General features: G+C 26.2%; 1 protein-coding gene across 1 annotated transcript; it reads left to right on the top strand.

The window, feature by feature from the left end:
* Nucleotides 1-3,036: 3,036 nt before the first annotated feature.
* On the top strand, nt 3,037-22,968 carry LOC113552120 (WD repeat-containing protein 6-like). The gene is made up of 20 exons (XM_026954828.1): nt 3,037-3,301; nt 3,369-3,546; nt 3,612-3,776; nt 3,899-4,037; nt 4,119-4,346; nt 4,425-4,824; nt 4,899-5,027; nt 5,463-5,602; nt 6,203-6,448; nt 6,922-7,107; nt 7,204-7,456; nt 7,535-7,709; nt 9,201-9,589; nt 9,676-9,841; nt 20,031-20,127; nt 20,571-20,733; nt 21,370-21,576; nt 21,899-22,120; nt 22,238-22,350; nt 22,456-22,968. The coding sequence occupies exons 1-20, from the start codon at nt 3,199-3,201 to the stop codon at nt 22,717-22,719; spliced, it is 3,963 nt and encodes a 1,320-aa protein (XP_026810629.1). The 5' UTR covers nt 3,037-3,198; the 3' UTR covers nt 22,720-22,968.
* Nucleotides 22,969-23,474: the final 506 nt, after the last annotated feature.

The raw sequence follows: 23,474 nt of genomic DNA on the forward strand, positions 1-23,474 counted from the left end.
ATTTTCATTGCATCTACACTTGTCCTCAAAAAAGTTTTTATTATTTCGGCCATATAACTACACACCTACACGAGCTACACGTTTTCGTTTTAAATAGAATTATTGGTACACTTATAAACCATTTTATATCCATTTTATTATTTCAATAATAACAGTGAATTCTATTTCATTAATATTTGATGTTGACTTATTCATCGGCGGTAGATCAGATATTTTTTGTTTGAAATCTTGCAGCTTATCTGTTTTTTTTTTTTTTATCTTTAATAGAAAAAGAAAACTCTGTTCACGTCAAATACTATTAGCTCATATAAATTTGCTGCATTAAAGACGTAATCAATATATTCATTATTGATTTAGTTTTAGTAACAATTGCAAAATGTATTATTTTATATAATATAGTGTAGACTGTAGACCGTAATAATTGGGGTATAAAAAAGAAAAAAAGCCACTTTAAGCTGTAATTTGACGATACACAAAAATAATAAAAAGAGTTTTAGTTACGTAAAATATTAAGACTTTAAAATACTTGTAACTCGCTTAAAAATTAAAATATCAATAAAAGCCTATGAGACGCCCTAGGTAATATTATTAACTTTAAGTTTGATAATAGGTAAATTGACTCTAATATTAAAGCTAACAGCATAAAATTGAATCTACTGAGCGCAAATTTGGTATGCCTTATGTTCGTAAGACAGAGACAACTCATGTGGGTATGATGTCCTCTTAATATTTTTGATATTAAATCACAGCAGTTATTTTATATTATTATTATTTACTATTAAAATCAGGATACTATGATTAATGTTCATACTTCGATTATTATACAAACATTTAGGTTTTTAACTTAAATATAAACATAAATAGTATAGTGTATTAATGTGTAGTATATATTATATTGTAATGTACTTTTATAGTTTACATAGAAATATCAATCATACTACGTATATAGCCATGAATTTAAATACATTGTTATCAATATTAATGATATATTTTTGTTGTAGTTATAGAAGGCTTTCCAGGCACATCAACCACTCGCACGGCCATGTGGAAAAAAAATAAAGGCATCCATCATTAAAAATTGTAGTCCTCTGAATAATTTTCGTTCTAATAACATTATTATTATTTACTGTTTCAGCTTATTATATATTAAATTGATGTTTATTTTTTTTTTGTTTACTCGTAATACATTGTTTAGTTTATTAACACACAAAGTTGCAATTCTATTAAGATAAAGTACGTCCAGTAAAATTGATTAAACTATAATTTGTATAAGCGGTAGGTAATTATTAAACAATTTTTATGCTGTGATGGCAAATTTATGGTACTTTAAAAATTTACAATTTAAACATTTAATAAAGTATAATAATTTGTAAACACAAATGAATAACAGAGAATATTGGTTAGTTATAGATTCACTATACACTACACAACTATATTTATTAAATATTTTATTTATTTGTCGAGATAATTTCTAAAGGGGCTTCTGGATTTACGAACACGATTTAATGATGGAATTAGTCAAGACAGTGATTTTCAAATTGGTTGTTGTCCATGTACTATGAGCTTATGACCAATGCGAATATCCTCTGCAGGCATTATAATTCACTTTAACCGAATACATTGGACAGGATGACGGTGTAACAATAGGATCGGAAATTCGGAAAGATACAAGCAATACTGTCGTGTTCAACGATTCCGCTTAGGTGGTAATGAAATTTAACGAAATAAAATTTTCAATAAGTACCTTTCGGTAAAAAAAAAAAACTTGAATTTTCTATTTCAATGATTACGGTTTTTGTAATTCAACTTGAAAACCTGCAGACTCCGTCACTCGTCAGTATAGTGGTATTATCCTTGTATCGTCCTGAAATATTTGAGGATCGACTTATAGTCACGTCTATAGTTCGAATGTATACTTGTTAACACGTCGCAATTTGATCGTAGAATGGACAATTTCCTATGCATTATTTTCATTATTTTCTTTTATTGCATTTTTCATTCCTTATGGTGATATCGTTCTGAATATTTCGAGTATTGAATCATAAACGTCTTTAGATCTTTTTACAGCTCGTTTAGGTTTTACAACTGTATTAGTTTAGTAGTAATTTATAGTCTAATAATAATGTGAATATTTTTCAAACAAAAAAAAAAAATCATTTGGTGTGAAATTTTGTTTTGGTGAATTTTTTATTTTATGATTGAGTAGTGACCTTTTTCTGAGAATATGACATTTTAACTTTATTCGGTACTGGTTTTTTAACAATAAATACATCGTATAAATATAAAATAATGAGTTTATTTAGTGATATTAATCTAATAATTTATGTGGTGATCGATCAAAACTAAACAATAGTGATCCGTTTGACACCATCTTAAAAGATATAGCAGAATTTTGGGAATCACAGGATTCATAATTTTTAACATTAATATAAACATTTTTATACATTATTTAATTTATCAGTTTTAAAAGTATCATTATTCTAAGTATTTTAATATTATATAAATACATCATATATCTATCACTATTATCGAATTATTAGATTAATATCAATAAATAAACTCAGTATTTTTTATTTATACGATGTATTTATTGTTATATGGATGGCGGGGAGCCGGGGCTATAACAAACCAGCACTCTTTATTCTTTAGTGCTTTTTGAAGTTCTTGAAACTGCATTTTAATCAATTTGTATATTGTATGAGACTATGAGAAATTAAATTTGAATATAGAATTAGGTAATATATTTAATATAACACCAATACTATACCATACCCAATGAATATTTGTTTCATCATACAGTTATTGCTTTTGGAAATGTAATGTTTATGTTCTTATAACTTTTAAATAAATTGAATCTAAAAACAAAAACCTATAATGAATTTTTTTTCACACCTACATTTTATAATATTTCTATTACAGATTAATCGTATTCCACGCAATTATAATGCATGACATGGCTTTACCACACTGATGTAGTGATAAGACTTATCTGTGGTGATGCCGCACGTGTCTGAGGAATGATAACAGTTATTTAAAAATCGACAATACTTAAATATTCAATTCATACTTTTTATAGTTATTACCTATTACTTATTAGTTACAAAACAGTGAAACATCTAACAAATAAATTCCGAAAATTCGTTGGCTTACCTCAGATTTCATCGTACAGCACAGTTATTTGTTGTTTTAGATGAAATAATGTTTTCCTGCAAAGATGTTGAGAAGTCAAGACTATTTAAATCCGTATCTTTGATCAATACTGTATCATGTGTTAGGTTTAGCAATAGATTCTTATTAGCCGGTGCGTATATAATTGTTTATTTTATTTTTATGAAGTTTCACATAATCAAAAATTGTTTTCTGTTTAGGTATTGGCAATATTTTGCTTGTCTACGACACGGAGTCTTATGAACTGTGTGTGCGTAGAAAAATCTTTGACAAATCTTCGATACATGGTATTCAGTTTAATGACAAACAAATGTTGGTGGCCATTCATGGAGAAAAATATGTGGCTATTTATAAAGTGGTGGATCAAATAGATTTTCTGTAATTAAGATTTTCATTTTATTGTTTTAATGAAATATGTTTTTAATTCTTATTATAATTTTTAGTATTGAATTTGATTGTATTTTAACAACTACTGATTGGGTTTGTAACATTCTATGGATGAATTCAAATTGTTTATTAACAGTATCTGCACATAATGAGGCAACAGTTTGGAGCTTAGATCTAAAAAAGAAAATTAATTCTTCTAGTTGTGATGAAAAATGTATATTGTATCCTTTTTTTTTTTGGATTATTTAAATTAAAATTCACATGATATAATAAAATTATCTTATATTATATTTTTAATTCATTAATAATCATTGTTTAGAAATCCTATTTATAAATTAATCAGATACTCGGCAACATCAACAGGAGAAGATGAAGAAAATATTATTGTATTTTCAGGAACAGTTTTCAGAGAAATTGTAATTTGGAGTCCCTTTAGGAAATCAAGTGGCTTAAATATCTTACACAGATTACAATTACACGAAGTAAGAAATATGCAATTGTATATTATTGTGTTATTTTTCATTAAATTGCTTGCTATTTATAACCATGTAATTTTTAAATAGGGTGTTATATTTTCAATTACTGTGAACAAATCTAATTCTATTATAAGTTCTACTTCTGATGATAGAAGTATAGTGATTTGGAATGTTGAGCCATTTGATAAGCACCAAAATACTTATGATCACTGGAAGTTTGCAAAGATTACACCAGCTTATTCATTTTATGCACACAAAGCTAGAGTTTGGAAAAGTATTTTAATGCAATCTGGCAATATACTGAGCGCTGGAGAAGTAAAATTTTGAACTTTTTACATTTCTATTACCTTATAGCTTCTAACAAAATAAATAATGTATAAACACTATGTACAGGATGGTCAAATATGTCTAAAAACTTCTACTAGAACTTACCAATGGGAAGAAAGTAGAGGTTCTCAAGTTCGTAGTTTAGACTGTATGGAAATAAAAAATCTTGCAGCTAGTGGATGCACGACTGGGAGTGTTGGATTATGGTCACTAGATACTGTTCCTAAGAGTGAAATTTTAGCTGACTATAAAAAAGATAATCGCTATCCAAAACATTTAGTTGTGTTAAGTAACACTAATACATATGTACTTTATTCTGATGGCCATGTTGTCTCATACAAAAACAATACCAGTCATAATGTCTATCAGAACGATGTCTTATGTTGCACTCTGACAATGGTAAAATCCCCATGTGAAACAAAAGTAACTTTTACAACTAGTAATGGACATATAGTCATTCTAAAAAGTGAATACCTATAATTATCAACTAGAAATGTATTTATTTAATTGTTTCTAAATTTTAATTTATATTTTTTTTAGGTACAAGTGTTGAAGTATTTTTTGATAAAATTTCTACAGTAAAAATTGTCTCTACAATATGGTTGAATAATAATCAAATAATCGTTAGTTGTAAAGGAAATATAATTGTTCGTTATGAAGTATTTGAAGGTAAAATTATTTCCTCTGTTTATTAATAATTATCATTAAGAAACAACTACACACACATGTGTTCTGTTTGTCTTACAAACATACAGTTGTAAATTTATGTTCAGTAGAACCAATTGTGTGTTATTAACTTTAATTTTAGAGTAAATGACTTATTATTAAGATTTACATTTACATTTTGTTAACAATGCTCATTTATAGCTTAAAAATTAAAATATTGAAAAAAGTTAACACTTAAGCATAGATAATGTTCTTACCTTTAACTTCAATAATAGGCCAATTCACTCTAATATTAAGGCTAATACCATACAATTATTGTTTCTTCTGAACAGAAATGTGCCATGTTGTGTGTTAAGTAAGATGAAGAACACAATATATGAGGGTAACATCCTCTTAAGTGTATGTATAATTTGATTTTTTTTTTTATGTATATTAAAGACCTAAAAATAAACCAATTGGATACATTTTGCATTTTATCAAAAACTAGTTGTTGGATAACAACTGCGGTATTAGTTGAAGGCCTAATATTTGCTGGTGGTAACGAAGGATCTATTTACTTATTCAAATTAAATAAGCAGGTACTTTTTTTTAAATTTTTATCTGGATAGAAATTTATAATAATAAAAGATTTTTTATTTCAAATCTGAAGTTGAGTTTTTGAAAAATGTTGGAATAAATTATACTTTACATATAGTTAAAGGGATTGGGAACTATGTTTTTAATCTAAGTCTAAACTTTTATCTATAGGAACTTAAACATGTTTTATTTCCAATATACCTATTGATGTAATAACTTTGATAATAATTTTGAAAAACTTTGAATTTGTTATTAAGTCTACTTGAGAACTTTACCTAATTTTTTATTGAATTGTCCAAAGTTATACAATAAAAATAAAAAAAATAACATCTTCCAATTTTTGAAATAGTTGAAATCAAAAATGTGAGAAATTCAAATCTATTTTCATAGCTTTTATTACTTTAAATTAATTGATACATTAGAAGTAGAATATATCTAAATTCCTATGTTGTACATGTCTTAGACAAATACAGAAAACCATCACTTCCATTCCTCTCAATTCCTCTTTATATTGTTATGTATTTTAATATATTACAACAATTTTTCATTTGTTTTTAACATTAGTAGTTATACTTTTTAAAAGCTTATAAATATAATTTTAGGAACCATTAAAAGTATTCAGTAAAATTCACAGTTTTGCTGGTGTTACTGCAATGTGGATACATGAGAAGTATTCTAATTTTACGGTCGTTAGTTCCGTAGGACGAGATGGTCATCATAGATTCTGGAATGTCTGTACACAATCAGAATCAGTGTTTGAAATACGTTGTGATATATTACCTACAAAATGGCCATTTGTCATCACTAAATCTAAAGTTCATGGACTATTGATTTGTGGTTTTAAAGAAGTAAGATTTACATAAAGTCCTTTAGTTAATCTATTTAAGGTGGATACTATAATTTATTAAGAAGTAATACATTTGTCACAAAAAATAATATACTTTTATTTAAACTGTGTAACATCACAATTTTGAATCTTGTTTATTTTTTCCATTCTTACTCATTCCATATTTAATGTAATTAATTTAATTTTTCATCATATAAAGATAACATAATTTGTTAAAATAAATAGTTAGGGATGTTTTTGTTTCTATTGAATATTAATAAGATAATGTTTGTAAAAAAAAACTTAATTCAAGTAATATAATTTTTAATCTTATCTGTATAATTAAATTAGAAAATAAACAGAGTTTGTAAGTTATGACTTGAATGTTAAAAATTAATTTAATACATGCACACCACTTAACAATTTTCGATATTTTTGAATATTGGGGTATTTTTACTATTTATATCAGTTATTAATAATATTTTTATGTTTTAGAGCAATTTAATTGTCTACAGTTCAGTAGAACAAAGAATTTTGGCAACCGTTTCTTGTGGCGGTGGTCATAGAGCATGGGATTTGTCATTTGTTAATAATTGTGATTCAATATATTTTGTTTGCAGCTCTTCAAATAATAAATTAGAATCAAATGAAATACCCTTACATGGTCAACATATGCTATTGGTAAGTTGAGAAAATAACTACCCAATAAAATAATTTAGTAATATAGTAATTATTACTTGTATAATATTTATAATCTTTAAATTATTTTGTCTTTAGAAAGGTTTTCATTCTATGATTGTAAATTGCATGGCACAAATTACTGATGACTTAATGATTACTGGCAGTGATGACACTACTGTTAGATTGACTCGTTTTAATGATGAGGTTGATAATTTGTTAACATTAAGAAGTCATATATCATCAGTTCGTTCTGTATCTTGTATTACTTTAAATCCTAATGTATACATTATTGTTACAGCTGGCGGTAGAGCTCAGTTGAAAATTTGGACTTTATATATAATAGATAATAGTCAGTATTTAGAATCCAGTTATATTATTTTTTACATAATTGTACTTATATATTTATAATGATTTTGTATTATGATAGGTGTTTATTGTGAAGAATCAATATCACATTTATTAAAAACTAAACAAGAAAAAAAACCTTGGAGATCAGTTGTACCTTCAAATGAAGGTGAGACACGCTTTATGGATGTTTGTGTTCAATACACTAAATCAAAATCAATTTTAATTTCTGTTGGATGTTCTGATGCAATTCTTAGGTAATAAAAACAAAAAATATATAAATGGTAGACATTTATAAAAAAAATAAGATAATAAAGTGATATATTGTTTTTAAAACAATAACCTTTTCTATTTTTCTATTTAGAATTTTAGTTCATTGTTTAACTTATTTTATTAAAATTTGCAAAATTCACATTCATTGTTGAACCCAGTAACGTATTTACAAGGGGAGATTAGAAAATATATCTCCCCCTTTGTCTCTATTTTCTTAAACTTGTATTTAATATTTATATATATGGTGGTTATACTTTTATTTTTTCCATTTAACACTATCACTAGTAAAAAAAAAAATCGATAATAAAATGCTGGGATGTTTATCATCTATAATTTTAATCATATCTCCCCTTTCAAAAATATCTTAAATATGTCACTAGTTCAAACTAATAGTTGTTAAGTTTCTAAAATTTCTTCAAAAAATACTTTAAAATATATAGTTCTAATAGAAGTATAACCATAGAATAAAGATATAATATAATGCTTAAATACTTTAACATATAAAGTATATTTAATCTCGTGAGTGGTATAACATTGTTTTATGTTTTCCACCAAGTGAGTAGGCATTAACTGGTTTAAAAGTTTAATTTTATAATAAATTAACTGAATAACTTAACTGTTTAAAACATTCATTGTTATAATTTGACTTTTTGCAGTAAATAATAATATGTAAATTTAATATGTTGTTTAGTTTATGTAATATATTAATTAGCCGTTTAGTTAAAAGTAATTAATTATATGATTTTTAGTTTTATCTCACTAGTTACTATTTACAATATTTTAAAATACTATTTATAAAATAATATTTCTTGATTTGAAAATTTTATTCACATAAATATATAATTACCTAAACCATTACAACTAATGTACAATAAGAAAGCTAGTAAGATGGTTATGAATTTTTAATGCATACAAATTCCATAATCATAATGTATGACCCAAGTGGTAACTTAAACAATATTAAATTATACATTTTTAAATTGAATTAAGTTTATGTTTTTCTTCATATTCTATTATACTTTTAATGAAAAAATATTGTTTGTAAACTATTTAATTGTAATTTAATATTTTCAATTTTGATTTAACCTTACTACACTATATATGCATTCATATCATTTTATTAATCAATCTATAGTTAAAACAAGCATTAGGTTTTTAAATATACAAAATAAAAATATTTTGTAATTATTATATTATTATAAGATAACTACACACTTTTCACTCAATTATATCTGTTTAAGTAACTTTACTGTATGAAAAATTAGTATTTAGATTTATGTTTAATGGATAGTAAATTAAATAAACCTATTGGATCATTAATTTAGTAATGGTATTACAATTTACAATGTTAGGCTCAGTGATGCACCCACTACCCACAAGGTCATACAAATGTATCTATAAATATCTAAATAGGTACCCAATATGTGGTGATAAATTAGCAGTTACCATTATATTAATATATTATACAATTACAGATTATATAATTATGATACAAACAATAAAACTTTGACTTTAATTGAAGACAATTTGGACTGCAACAACTGTATATTAAAGATTTTACATACTCGATTAAATAATTTTCATTATGTTTTAACTGCTGATACAAAAGGATTTGTTAATTTTTGGGATATTTCAAAATATATTGATGAAAGTGATGTAGAATTAAATTTTATACCAAAATATAGACATTGTTTACACCAATCTGGTATAAACTGCTGTGATTGGTTGGAAATTGAAAATAATTATGGTTTATTGGCTACTGGTGGAGATGATCAACGTTTAAGTTTATCAATTTTTCACTATGAGGATACTGTAACATTATTATGTAATGTTTCTATTTGTGTCCATTGTTCTCAAGTTACAGGTATTATTATTTTTTATTAATTAGCTTAATCTTTGTATTGACATATATACTAGTATACTATATATTACTGTCCGAGAATTATTTAGGTGTTAAAGTATACAATCAATTTGTTATAACTACATCTGTGGATCAGAAAATCATTTTTTCTTCGTGGAGTTGTGATTTGAATTCCAAAACTATACAAGTATTGCCATTTGCATCATACTTTACAACAGTTGCAGACATCCATGGTTTAATAGCTCATAAATATGAGTAAGTACGAATATAACTATTTACAGACTTTTTTCTCAGTTCAAATATTAAATTTTATTTATTATATTAGAATAAGTTTTTAAAAATATTTTCCATACATTATTAACAATTCACCATATCCTAATTACATTTTATTCGTATTAAATAATAGGTGTTTATCATGAATTATAATTAATAATAAATACAACAAAAATGTAATATAGACTATTCACTAACTATTCATTATTTACTAATTTGTTTATAAAGATAAAATATACATATTCAGCCAGTGTGTTTAAAGAAGGAAAATAATTACATGTAATATTGTTGTTGATACTATACAAATTTCATAGCTACAGCAAGACCGTGGTTGCAGCGTTGAGATTTGGTTTGATAGGAGATATAGGATTTTATCCTTGTATATCTTTGGTTTAGTTTTTTATTTACGTACATTTTTTAAGTTTTTTTTTTTGTCTCAATATCCCTAAGCGTTTTACTGAGTCACTCTTTCTGTTTCATTAAATTTCTTGGATTTTTATTTGTACCTTTGCTGGACTTGTTTGTTTTTCCAAGGTAGTAAATATCTTAGTTTCGCTTTTGCTTGGATTTAGAGTAAGTTTCTATCTTGAGAACTGAACGGATAGTTTGTTAGAATTACTTTGGAGAGGTTGGATTCTACTCTTATCTAGAAGGTGTAATTCTTGAAAAATTGTTTGTGTTGTATAGGTATATTAGAAGCTTTAGAGTTTTTAGTTTTAATATAAGTCTATTATGCCACGCTTAATCATAAATTTTAATATATCTAAAAAGGATGTGGTCATACATTTTTTTTAGTTTTTAAATCCATTTATTATAATTTTGGAAATCCGTTTAAATGGTGGTTTGTATAGTGGAAGTGTTTGAGACAAAATTGATGAGCTTGGTGGTTGGATATTAAACTTTTAGAAATGGTTTTATTTTGAAGAGTATAATTCTGGTGTTTGTGTATGAGAAATTGGGAACAACGATTGTAGATTTCCATGCATCTGAGAAAAATCCTAACCTCATTATTGAATTCAAGAGACTAGCTATTATAATAGATAGGTAGCTTAAAGTTTAAACACTATTAGAAAAACAAGGATATTTTAGTTAAAATATTAATTGAACAATTCATTAAATTATGTTATGGTTTATAGTTGCTATATTTTTATTATTCCTTTTATAATAGAATTTATTATAATTGGCTACCATTGTACATTTATATTTTTTATTTTAAAATTATTTTATTTTTCTGAAAATTAAAATTCAGTGCGTTAATAACGATTAAAATACGCCGTAGTTACCTATATTTTGATTATTATGTGTTATGTAGTTTTAAATAGGTATAGAATAAAAATAATTTAAAATAATAGTACAACAATATGTAAGTGCATGTGCTGATCCTATAATAAAATAAAATGTAACTAAAGATAAAATAGCTAATTTCATCCAAAAAAATTTGTTCGTAAATTTAAAATTGTGTCTTGTGTAAAACGATTTTATATAATGTTTATATAATACACTCTGATGTAAGTTTCATTAATAATTGGTTCAGTAGTATCTATACTCTCAATAACTACAAATCTAGATTGTTGTTATTGCTTAATTTTTGATTTTCTAATCTATACAAATACCGGTTTAATATTGAATGATCCAATATTTTGATATCATTTTTATTTACTTCATTGGCAAATTGCAGTACCTAAATATGCTCGGCTTCTAATAAATTACAAATTTGATGTACAACACAATGTGGTATGTTCTATTAATTTGTAATAATGGATATAAATATACATACAATATACCTATACATCAAATAATTATAAACTTAAAAGTTAATAATGTGTGTAATACCTCTCAACCAGACCAAGCATTAAACATCTACGCATCTACGCATCTACGCAATTTATGATTGGAACTATACATATAAGGTTATCGATTATTAGAAAATATCAACATGTTATTCTGATAACGTAAGTACTTATATTAAAAAAATGTATGTATGTATATATATATAGGAAATAGTAATAACCAGAAGTACTTTTGTGATTTATATTTCGCATACGATAAATCTTTTTCTGTTTGTTAATATTCATGTATCAAGAATTCTTTGTCTAGAATAAATATCCCCATATTATATCGTTCATTTGAATGAAAATTAATAAATAAAATATAGGAACATGAAAATTATGCCATTATATTTTATTAATTATTTTATGGAGGCTTAAGAACATGATTAGAAATAAATATAGTTGTAGGTATATAGATACTTCAATATTTATTGAATTGTTTGTTTCTTAATTATTCCTTTACATAAATGTTAAAAGTTTAATGTTATTATAATCGTAAAATAGGTGTATACAAATTGTATACGATATTTTTATATTACGTTTTATTAATTTGTTCCGAAGTATTGAAATTTATTTTAAAAGCCTGTATAAGTACCTCATAAATTATACGTTTTTGTTATAGTTGCAATCGCAAATAAATAACGAATTGTTTGTAAATCAAATTAAATATTATTTATTATTGAAGTAATCATATGTAAATATACAGGTTAAGTTATTATATAAATTATTTTGTATGTTAAAATTAAATTGTTTTGTTGATATAAATTGTTATCTTTTTAGTTTCCTCCAAGACTGATTACGCCATTAAAATTTAATATTGTAACTATATTTTATTTAAATAAGATTCTCTCTACATTATACTATTAGTATTTTAAATTAAAAACCTTAATGTGATAAATAATAATTAATAATGAGATAATACAGGCAACGGATTATTATTTTATTTTATTTATATGAATATGAACACCATTATTTTTATCTTTTTTTTTTTTTTGTAATCACTTGTCATAACAATTTTGTTTTATATTTTATACTAACCAATGTCATACAATTATTTATACAATTGCAGTGCACTATACTTTTCATAATTAATTTGAAAAAGTTTAACGTAGGTATTCGTGTATTTTCTCAAATTAGTACTATTATTATATAATTCAATAATATATACAAAGATAATTGAGTAAATGATATACACAACATACTCCACAGGTATCGTAATTAATATATTTTTATATCATTCCAATAATGGGTACTAACAGATAATTCAGTATGATATTGTGGTCTAGCGGTATAACTATAGTAAAATATTTCAAATGCATCGAATTTACAATATTCATATTATTAATATACATATGTATACAATTTAATCCGGTACCTTTTTCAATTTCGTTGTAAAAAATATTAATTTATTTTTTACTTTATGAAAAATAACGTACACACAAAAATGATATTATATGATATTTCAGGTTATATTCTGATTATAAAATGTTCGAATTAGTTTGTATGTTGTATATACCTATATACCTATATAGCCGTTAATTTCATCAAATTTGTATCATTTATCATATTCATAGTGTTATGCTCGGTAGACCGCAAGTAGATCGACTTAATGATGAGGTGACCGCATACTGTATAAGTACCATGTAATTTACTAAATAGATCGCTATTAAAATCACAAAATTAAAAAAATACTATAATATTATCTCAATGTATTATTTTCTTTTTTCTTTTACATATTTAATCTGTATAAATCTTCTATATAAATTATCCTCCATAGCCAATAAAGTAGGTGAAAATTCTTTTTTTCATTTGAGTTTATCTTAAATAGGATTATAATATAGTTTCGCTGCTCATAGTTTCAAATGTTTCAATTCTCAAAATGAAAATTTCACATTATACCTATAGTATCTATAGGTATTACATCATTAATTAAAACGGATTATTTTATTTTAATATTATATACTGTGTATAGTGATTAGTATTATTCAATTTTCGGCGTCTATTGTCATAGTGACGGAATCTCTGGAATTCACCACAAACCGTTATTATGTACCTATTCAAAGATAATATTCGATCCTTAGACGAATGTATAACTTATACAACAAACAACACTATACTTACGTCTTACATTCATAGTTATAGCAAATAACAGATGGTGCTATATGAATTATTTTTATTGCCAAAACTATTATACACTAACTATTTAGGTATTCACGATAGCGTTTTTACTTTCATTATATAAATATGTATCAAGTGGATTTTAACATATAATTATGTATGTATCAACATCAAGGTATATTATATATACCTCGAGACACAAACCCAAAGTACCTTAGTTATGTTACCGTACATTTATTATTAATTATCGCGATGGGTGGGATTTACCGTTCTGTAAGTAGACTGTTATAATTAAATTAGCAGTAGTGAAAATTTAGGGGGTTTCTTTATTAATGAATCTTCTTATGGGCTGTGGCTATCGTCATTGCATAATACAATTTGATGTATCGTTCAATATCTTTATCATAAACAACATATTATGTTCCGCTATCACTAATCATTTATTTAGTGATAATATTTTTTTACATACGATATACTAAAGTTAGCGTTTTAATTCCAATTCTAATATTTTACGAAAAATAAAAATTGTTTTATTTATACAATTTATAATTGTATTATTGATGTTTATAATAATAAAGTAATAAAATTATGTATTAATAAGTTAATTAAAAGTTTTTTAAAGTGATTAAATATTTATATCTGTATTGTTTTGTGTTCTAAATGTTAAGCTCTTTTATAAAATTATAATTTATTTACACACTTACCGAGGTACTATATTTTATTTTTAATAATTATAATTTAAAAAAAATGATTATTATTAGATAAAATTTACTATTAATTACACGAATATAGAACTTTGACGTTTACTATCAAACACATCATGTAGGTACATTTCCTATTTTAATAAAAACAAAGTTGATCTATCTTTATAATTATAATTATATATTTTAAGAGTTGACTGGTTAGTTCAAAACCTTTTTAGTTCAAATAAAAATATTTTAATTTTTGTAACTGTTAAATATTACATTGTCGTATTTATATAAATAAGATGTTTAATTATTAAGTACCTATATCAGGTATACATGTCTCAGTCATCTTATAATATTATAAATTATATAATTAGTTAAAACAAAATAATTTAAAATAAAATGTATTTTAAAAATGAATCAATAAATTGATTATATTTAACTAAATACAATAATAATTTATGAAATCACCAGTCTTAATTTTCTAAATAGTTGTATAATATATTATTATATTAATTACCAGTTAAAATTTTGTATAAAATATGAAAGTTGCAATGAAATTATACTTGAATGTTTCATAAACTCGATTTTTTAGTTTAAAATATTATTTTATTATTTTTTTTCTTAGTAAAGAAAAGTCTTTATATTGTCCAATTATTGTTACTTATAGGTGTATATATATATTACAATAACTATGTTATTTTTACAAAGTATACACGTTTTAGTTTTTTTAATGACATGTTCAATAATCTATCTGTTATTGAAATTCAATAAAAAGTTTTAGATTTTTAATGAAGGTCTTACAATGATGTTTATTTTACATAGGGTGTTTCGGCTCATTTTTGTAGTTTAAAATTGTTTAAGCCCCCATTGTTTTAACAGTATATCATTTATTATTATATCAACCGTGGGCTATGTATAATATTGACATTTTCCTTGTTTAATGGTGTTCATTCATTCAAATTAATATATATAAATAAAATAATACTGATTTGTTACTTAGGTCTAAGGTTCCTTGATGTCATATGTGATTTCCTCAAACAATATTTTCTCTAACCTATGTTATAATCTTTAACAAATTATGCGTTTTGTTTTTAAAAATATAACTTGTATACTTCACAAGGCTATTTCAACCAGTGAAATTTTTTAAACTTCACATTTTAAATCTTGTTTTTACAGATTACCTGTTTGTTGGACATTCTCATGAATATTGATTATTTTTTTAATTATATTATTATATATATATATAAAAAAAAAAAAAAAAATCAATAAATAAATATAAATGTATCTATGAGAAAACTTATATTGTATAACCTCAATTTATAAGTGTCATCACTGGGTGGTTGCTTTTATCAAGCTATTCATGTTATTTTATACTTTTTAGCTAATACTCTTGTTGTACCAACGAGGTACAGATTGTGTATTTTAATAATAAAGAAAAAAAAATATTATTATATTTCTTGTGAAATTTCTTAATTTTTCGAGGTTGCATTTTGTTTTTATAAACGGAGTACATAACCGAAAAAAAACTTTTTTTAGAACTGAAAATAGCTAGTCCCTACAAAACTATACTTTATAAAAACATTAAACTTTTACTAATATTTATAGAATTCTAAAACAAAAAATGTTTCATCCGAAAAATAGAATCGAAAATTGTGTGGTATTGCGTACTAAATTTGTTTTTATATATTTTGAATTAATTACATTAAATTAATTGTTTTCAAGGCTAAAATATTCGCTATGGCAAGTAAACATTTAGTATTATTCTTCTTGTCTCATTATAAGAAAGTATTATATTTTAAATCGCATATTATACGTAACGGAAAAATTAAGGACATTTTGATATAGTTATTTTCTTGATGCTTATAAGATTTCTAATAGTTATTGGTCCTTGATTAAAACGATTTCTATTAAAACATAGGTACGAAAAAAAGTCCTTAGAATTTTTTTTGCGTCACCATAATAAAGTCCTATTTGTTTAGCCTTGGTGAAATTAAAGTGTAAATGTGGAAGTTTAAAATTATATTTTCGAACCGATTTGAGAGATGGAGATCATTCATGATGAATACAATACATACTAATATAATGATGGCAGTAGATTTTGCAATGTTAACTCATCCAATTTTAGAAATTCGTATCAATCTTATGTACCTCCTCTTTTTCTTACGCTTCTTACGTTGCCGGTATTATATCTATTATAATACTAATTTATTTACTTGGGTATTAAATAATAGTTAATCGTTAACATAATGATATTTAAGTGCGTGCAATTAGAAAAATAGAAAGAAATAAGCAAGAAATAGTGGTTGGAGAAAAGCTTCTAGCTCCCTCCCTCCTTACACACAAACACTTGCGACTTACTGTTGCGTTACAGATTATATTTATTGGTATTTTGATACAATGAATAACGCCAATTGTAATTTTTTTTTATTAATAAACATAAATAAATGTTTTTAGTATAATATATTGTTGTTGCGTCACTATATAAGTATAATTTATTGTAAAATGGACACGTGTCCATAATATTTAACAATAAATAAATAAAATCATGTTAGCTATAAGAATAAAAAATTCCTATTGGTGTTATAAATTATAATAGGTATTTTACTTAATATTATAAGTTCATTTTTAATAAGTTATTATAATTTATACAAAATATACAATTCGTATGTAATGATCCCTATAATTGTTTATGTATTTATACATAGCATATTTAAAGATTGAAACCATACTTTATTTTATAAGGTTTATTTTTTTTTTGGCGTCTAATACAAATTTTTTGAAATTCCCGATAAGGAGTATTATTATTTATAATAAACTTATATCGATATTATAATGATTATAACAACATACTATTATATTATACTGGTTCAAGTGTATTGGACTTCCAATCAGTCGGTGTAATATAATCATAATGAAAGACTTATTATATATAAGTCTTCGGGGCACCTGAATCACATATTCGCGCTTACTCGAGTAGCAGAGGTCTTTTTCGCCAACGTGCATAAACAACGGTGTGTTATTAATACTGTGTGTCTGTGTTATAATCGTGTATGCTCAAAACAAGGCGGTTTAATTTTCAAACAGATTTTAACCAAAAAAATTTATCCTTTTTAATGAGTCCTTGTGCATCTTATCTCTGCTCTCTATAACCATCGTTATACATTTATTATTATTAATTGGTTGAGACGTATATCTCTGTGTTCAGATTTATTTTATTCTAATAAATACGCACTTGTTTATAACTGTTTCATAAATTATAATCCATTGATGTGTATCAGGTTTACTACAATTTGAGCTTATTTAAATTATTATATTTATAATATGTGAACCCTAATTCTATTGGTTCGACAATAATCATTGGGACGTGTTCGTTACTATCGATTCAAGTAAGAAAATAAATTATATTCGCATATATTGGCGGTGAGTGGTTACACTGTAGTTTTTTATACGTATAATTATTTTATTTATTCGATTCGTTGTTTTTGCTGATTGGTCCTTATTGCTTTCGAATGATATTATAATATGCGCATTGATTACCTTGGAGTCCTTGGATGGCTTTATGTTATAAACAACGTATTCGTTTGAAAATGATAATTATTGTTGCCCACATTTCATATTATGTTTTCGACTATGACGTCCGACGCATCTTATGTACGCAGGTATATTGTAAAAATATTTATCAACGACGATGTTATCGACTAGAATTTTGACGTGTTTTTTTTAAATATTTTTATTTACTACGTATTTACAGTATATACTATACCTATAGTTGATTAGACGTTGAGTTTTCAGGACGAATTGTTTACGTTTACAATACATAATAAGTTTTAGAAAAATGATATGACTGATCAAATTGTCAATTGTCATCACATGTATAATTTATAGTGCATACCTTATACATATTATTAATACATTTGATATTTTTAGCATTTTATGTATAATCCATTTAAATATTTAATTATTAAAACCTTTAAGTATAGACTAATAAGTTCGAATATTGTATAGTGCCTTTAACTACAGTTAACATTCCAAGCACTGACTAGCTACGCATGAGTGTTTTATCGATAATTTTAATAATTTTAGATATTATTATTTTGTACAACTTAATATTTGCAGTATTTCAATACTTTATATTACCTGTAATTTTTTATACACAAATTATATTGTTAAAAATATAAAAGGGAAACGAGAATCAATTTAAATTTGTTTGAATTTAAGTTACAAAATTATTTTTAGCTGACAAAACAAAGTTTGAGGTTACTTCTGGCCAACACAGCTGTATTACCGTTTCAAAAACAAATATACGTTTTGCAGGTTGATATTAATGATTTAAGTATTAGTGAATTTGTATATTATAATATCAAATCAACAAAGGGCTGATTAAAACTATTTGTTCAGTGTTAGTTGCAGGTTTATTTTTCTCTGGAGAAACGAAGTTTTTGTTTAAATGATTACACGAACCAAATTAAAATAAATAAGACTATATTTTATAATAAATGTCGAATGTCTATTGATATAAATGATATATTCAAGTCAACTAATTAACTTATTATGAATATATATTTTAGGATAGTTTTCTCTCTGTACTGATATAACTAAGTCCTTGCATATGACAAATATCTGGTATGTTAAGTTTTCTAAAAAAAAATATTTTTGACTATTTGCAATCGTTAATTTAAAAATTTATTCAAGATTCAATTGAATAAATAAGAATTAATTTAATATGGACAGAATCAGTTGGAATCGATATAAACATAACAATAGCCCGCGGAATCAATATAAATCGTTTACACAAAGCAAGTGTAGTTTCTACGGTATCGATAAAACCCCATTAATAAAAGTGAAAAATATCATTGAGCTGCCCTAGATAAAATTGGATAAATATAATATTGGTTCTATATACTAAACGCAAATTTGTTGACAAATACACGTAGGTTTAGGTTCGACCTGTATGTGTCTTCTTAAACTGAAAACGTATAATTTAGATAAAGTGTATTTTTTACACTTACAGTGTCGTCATAAATATATAATCGATTTATTCGATTGTTGAATTGATTCCTTTTTTTGTGAGCATCAGACACTTCGACAGTACATGATGTATTCCGGTATTGGTATCTAATCAAATTTATTAGTAATAAATATTATTGCTATATGAGTAATAATTGGTTTTTATTGTCGACATTTGGTTGACAAAATACGTTTATGAAACACTGCGAAATATGTTTGCTTTTGTTGGTCTTATATCTAATATATCTCAATATCCATAATTATCAGTGAGCTTATTACAGCTTTGCGATTTGTGGACGTGACTGACTGGTACCGTGTCTAGTAAGCTTCCACTTTGTTTGAAATAAAGTGACGGTCGTAAATTATTGTATAATAATAGTGTTAATAATAATAATACTCGAAAATTTTTGTTTTTTCGGAATTGATATAACGGGAACCATATACGAAATACGTTACATACTTTAAACAATAATATTGTTTAAAATTTGGTTTGCAAAGATTTTATATTTACGGTAATTTTTTTTCCAGAGATGAAGTTAAAGTGATCGTGTACGGCCAAGGAGTAGAAATGTTTTGCGCAGATATGAGTTCGTTAACGCAGTCGCCGTCATCATCGTCTATACAGGTGTGTGTACAGTTTTGAATTACGATAAACAAGCGTAACATTTATGCAAATGCGTATACAATTTAACGGTGAATGACGTACCTCCACCGCCACCGGGATATGGTCTTATAAATACGGTCGTTTGACTCGCTATGTAACATTGCCGTTTTTCCCGCCGTGTACCTACCTAGATATACCCCAAGTGCTAATTCCTCTCGATAAATTATGTCTAAGTCGCGTAACAACAACAATCGTCTATTAGTTTTTTGGTCCATATTCATCTGCGACTGCATGTTGACCGAAATAATAATTGCTAAACCAGCCGAGGTGTGCAGTGTATTTATTTTTTAATTTTGACTTCTATTCGTTATTTGTTTTATTAGAAAATAGAAATTAAAAAGTAGCCTTCCGTTTATAGAAAATGAAAACAAAATTAATGACAGAATATATTTATTTTCCTAAAGGTACGTCAGCAGTTCAACGTCGAACGCGTGACACCGGCTTTGGAACTAGGAGAAGGCCCGCACTGGGACCCGTCGACCCGCAGCTTGTATTTCGTCGATTTGCATCAGGGCAAGATCAACAGATACCACCCGGAATCAAATAGTTTCTTCAGTGCCAAGATAGGTACGATTAACATTCGTCCCATTAGTGTCAACGTTGTGCAAAACAATATAGCCACAGAAATGTGTTTCCTAAGTTTTAATAAGCGGCAACTTAGTAACTTTCTCAGTGTCGTCTTCAATTTTCATTGGTTATTTTTAACTAACCGTATTGCATTTTCGTCAATCTGTATAAATACATTATTGGATAAATAATGATGCAAAATATTGTTTAAATTGAATGAATATCAATCTAAAACTATTTGTTAATATTAATGGAAAAAATTTCTTATCGCGCCGAGTAAAAATAAATATTTCAACTTTGTCGAACTAAAAATTTCACAATCAACTATAACGACAACAAAATAACTGCTTTTAACAGCAGTAATTTAATATAGATAATTTTTCTTATGAGGAGTTATATAGGTACTCTTACTTTAAGAGTTATTACTAATGTCCTGTTTAAATTAATAACTGTAACTTGGTTACTAAAACAATAAAATAACTTTACCGCGATTAAGGATTTACATGCCAATATATTATAATATATGCCGTAAATAATAATATATCGTGTTTACAAGAAACCGGCACGTGACGCCATTGAAACATTTATGTTATTAAATTTGTATTAATATTGTTATTCTGTTGGTTTTTGTTGTAGAGTGCTACAACGATGTAACACTCATCGTGCCGATCGAGGACAAGGCTGATATGTTTGTGGTTGGTTTGGGCCCTTCAATCGGAATAGTGCAGTGGGACGGTCGTTCAAATACAACGAGTCAGCCCGAGTACTTGAAACTGATTGACGAGACACCGGGCAATCGCTTGAACGACGGTAAAGCGGACGCCTCTGGTCGATTGTGGGTTGGTGAGTTAAAAAAACATAAATCAGTACATTTTGATTTTTTAAATTTATTAATTATTAGCTAAGTTTGGTGGGTTTTGAGAAAAACATGTTGTAATAATATACTGTATAAGAGATAAATAAGTGCCTACTCAAAGAATACATTTTTGTATACGAATTTACTGTTTTAATATCGTAGAAATACTTAAATTCGTAAGAAAAACAGTATGGTAAATTAAGATTTTTTTTATGTATTAAACGTTTTAACAGTTTACATATGTAGCTATTTATTTTACCCACACTTTGGTTTAATCTGACTCGATCATTTTTCCCCTCACTAATATAGGATCCATGGGTTCGGAGATAGCAGATAACCCGGGTCACTACTATAAGCGTCGTGGTTCGCTGTTCTCGGTAGAATTTGACGGCACTGTCAACAAGCGCTTGTCTAACGTGAGTATCTCCAATGGGATGGCGTGGAGTTTAGACAACAAAGAGTTCTACTACGTGGACACTTACAAGTTTGCGGTCGAGGCGTACGATTTCGATATCGCCACTGGAGACTTAAGTGAGTATCTCGCCACCGAGATCCCTTTCTATATTGTTATGTTTGGATCACTGTAATACCATGTGCGTAATTATATGTTATTGTTTTTACGAAACGACATCGATCGCTGATGTGTAGCCAACGGAAGAGTGATTTTTGACTTAACGGCCAATAAAGTCGTCGGCGATCCCGACGGCATGACCATCGACACAAACGGAAATCTGTGGGTGGCGTGTTTCAATAGCAATCATGTAAGTGTCGCGCGCCCAGCTGCGCATGTTTTCAAAAAAATGTATTTTTATTTTTGTTACCCACCATTACTAGTGCGTTTATATTATAAATTATTATGTTTATAGATCTTGAAAATCGATCCTAACACTGGTACGCTGTTGACAACCGTTCAATTTCCTGCTTATCAGATCACCTCGGCCGCATTTGGTGGATCGAAATTGGACGAGCTGTACGTGACAACAGCCGGTTACCAGCTAACCGAAGCACAAAAGACGAAACGTCCATATTCGGGGGCTCTGTTCCGAGTGACCAACACGGGATCCACTGGTTTTGAAGGCGTTTCGGCAAAAATACACGTGTGTCCGGAAAATCAACTGCACACGATATAAGAAATTATAACTGTAATAATAGTGATTAAATTGTATTTATTATGTATCAGGTAATCAGTGTAAATATTATTGTTTGATTATGTATAAATTATAAATATTTATGTACATGTATATTATTGTTAATTAAGGAAATAATTATTGTATTATTAAATTAAACGCAGTTGTACGTTATTACATGCGGATTTTATGAAATACTAATCTTTTATATATTATTACTATAGGAATTAAAAATATCAGTAATTTTAAACAGTTTTTCTTTTTTATAATTAGGGTGTTATTTTATCACAAGTGCAATATTATACTAAAACACTAAATTGTCTTTTACACGGTCACAAAAATATTAGTTTGGAGAAGTACTTATTGTCTGGTAACATACCACAGACCGTCGGAGAAAAGTAAAAACTTAAACATTTTTACGTTTGACACTTATTTAATTTCGTGATTTCATAAAATTTTAAAATAGAGTTGTGCCCACAAAAAATTTATACGTTTGTTTGTTTTAATGCTCACATTTTAATTTATATCTGTGGAATGGAATATTTTTAATAAAATGTTTCAAGCAAAAGTTGTTTTTACGATTTTCGTAAATAATAAATTGTAATTGTATGTTGCTATGGGAATTTAATATTTTTTTTTATGAAATATTTGAAGTAAAATATTTGTAATTTTGTTGTTGATCGTTGAATACGTTGTTCACTGAATTGAGTATTCCGATATTATATAGTAATGAATAACACTGATTTATATATACATTT

Source organism: Rhopalosiphum maidis, chromosome 2, assembly GCF_003676215.2.
Source record: "Rhopalosiphum maidis isolate BTI-1 chromosome 2, ASM367621v3, whole genome shotgun sequence".
Classification (NCBI taxonomy): domain Eukaryota; kingdom Metazoa; phylum Arthropoda; class Insecta; order Hemiptera; family Aphididae; genus Rhopalosiphum; species Rhopalosiphum maidis.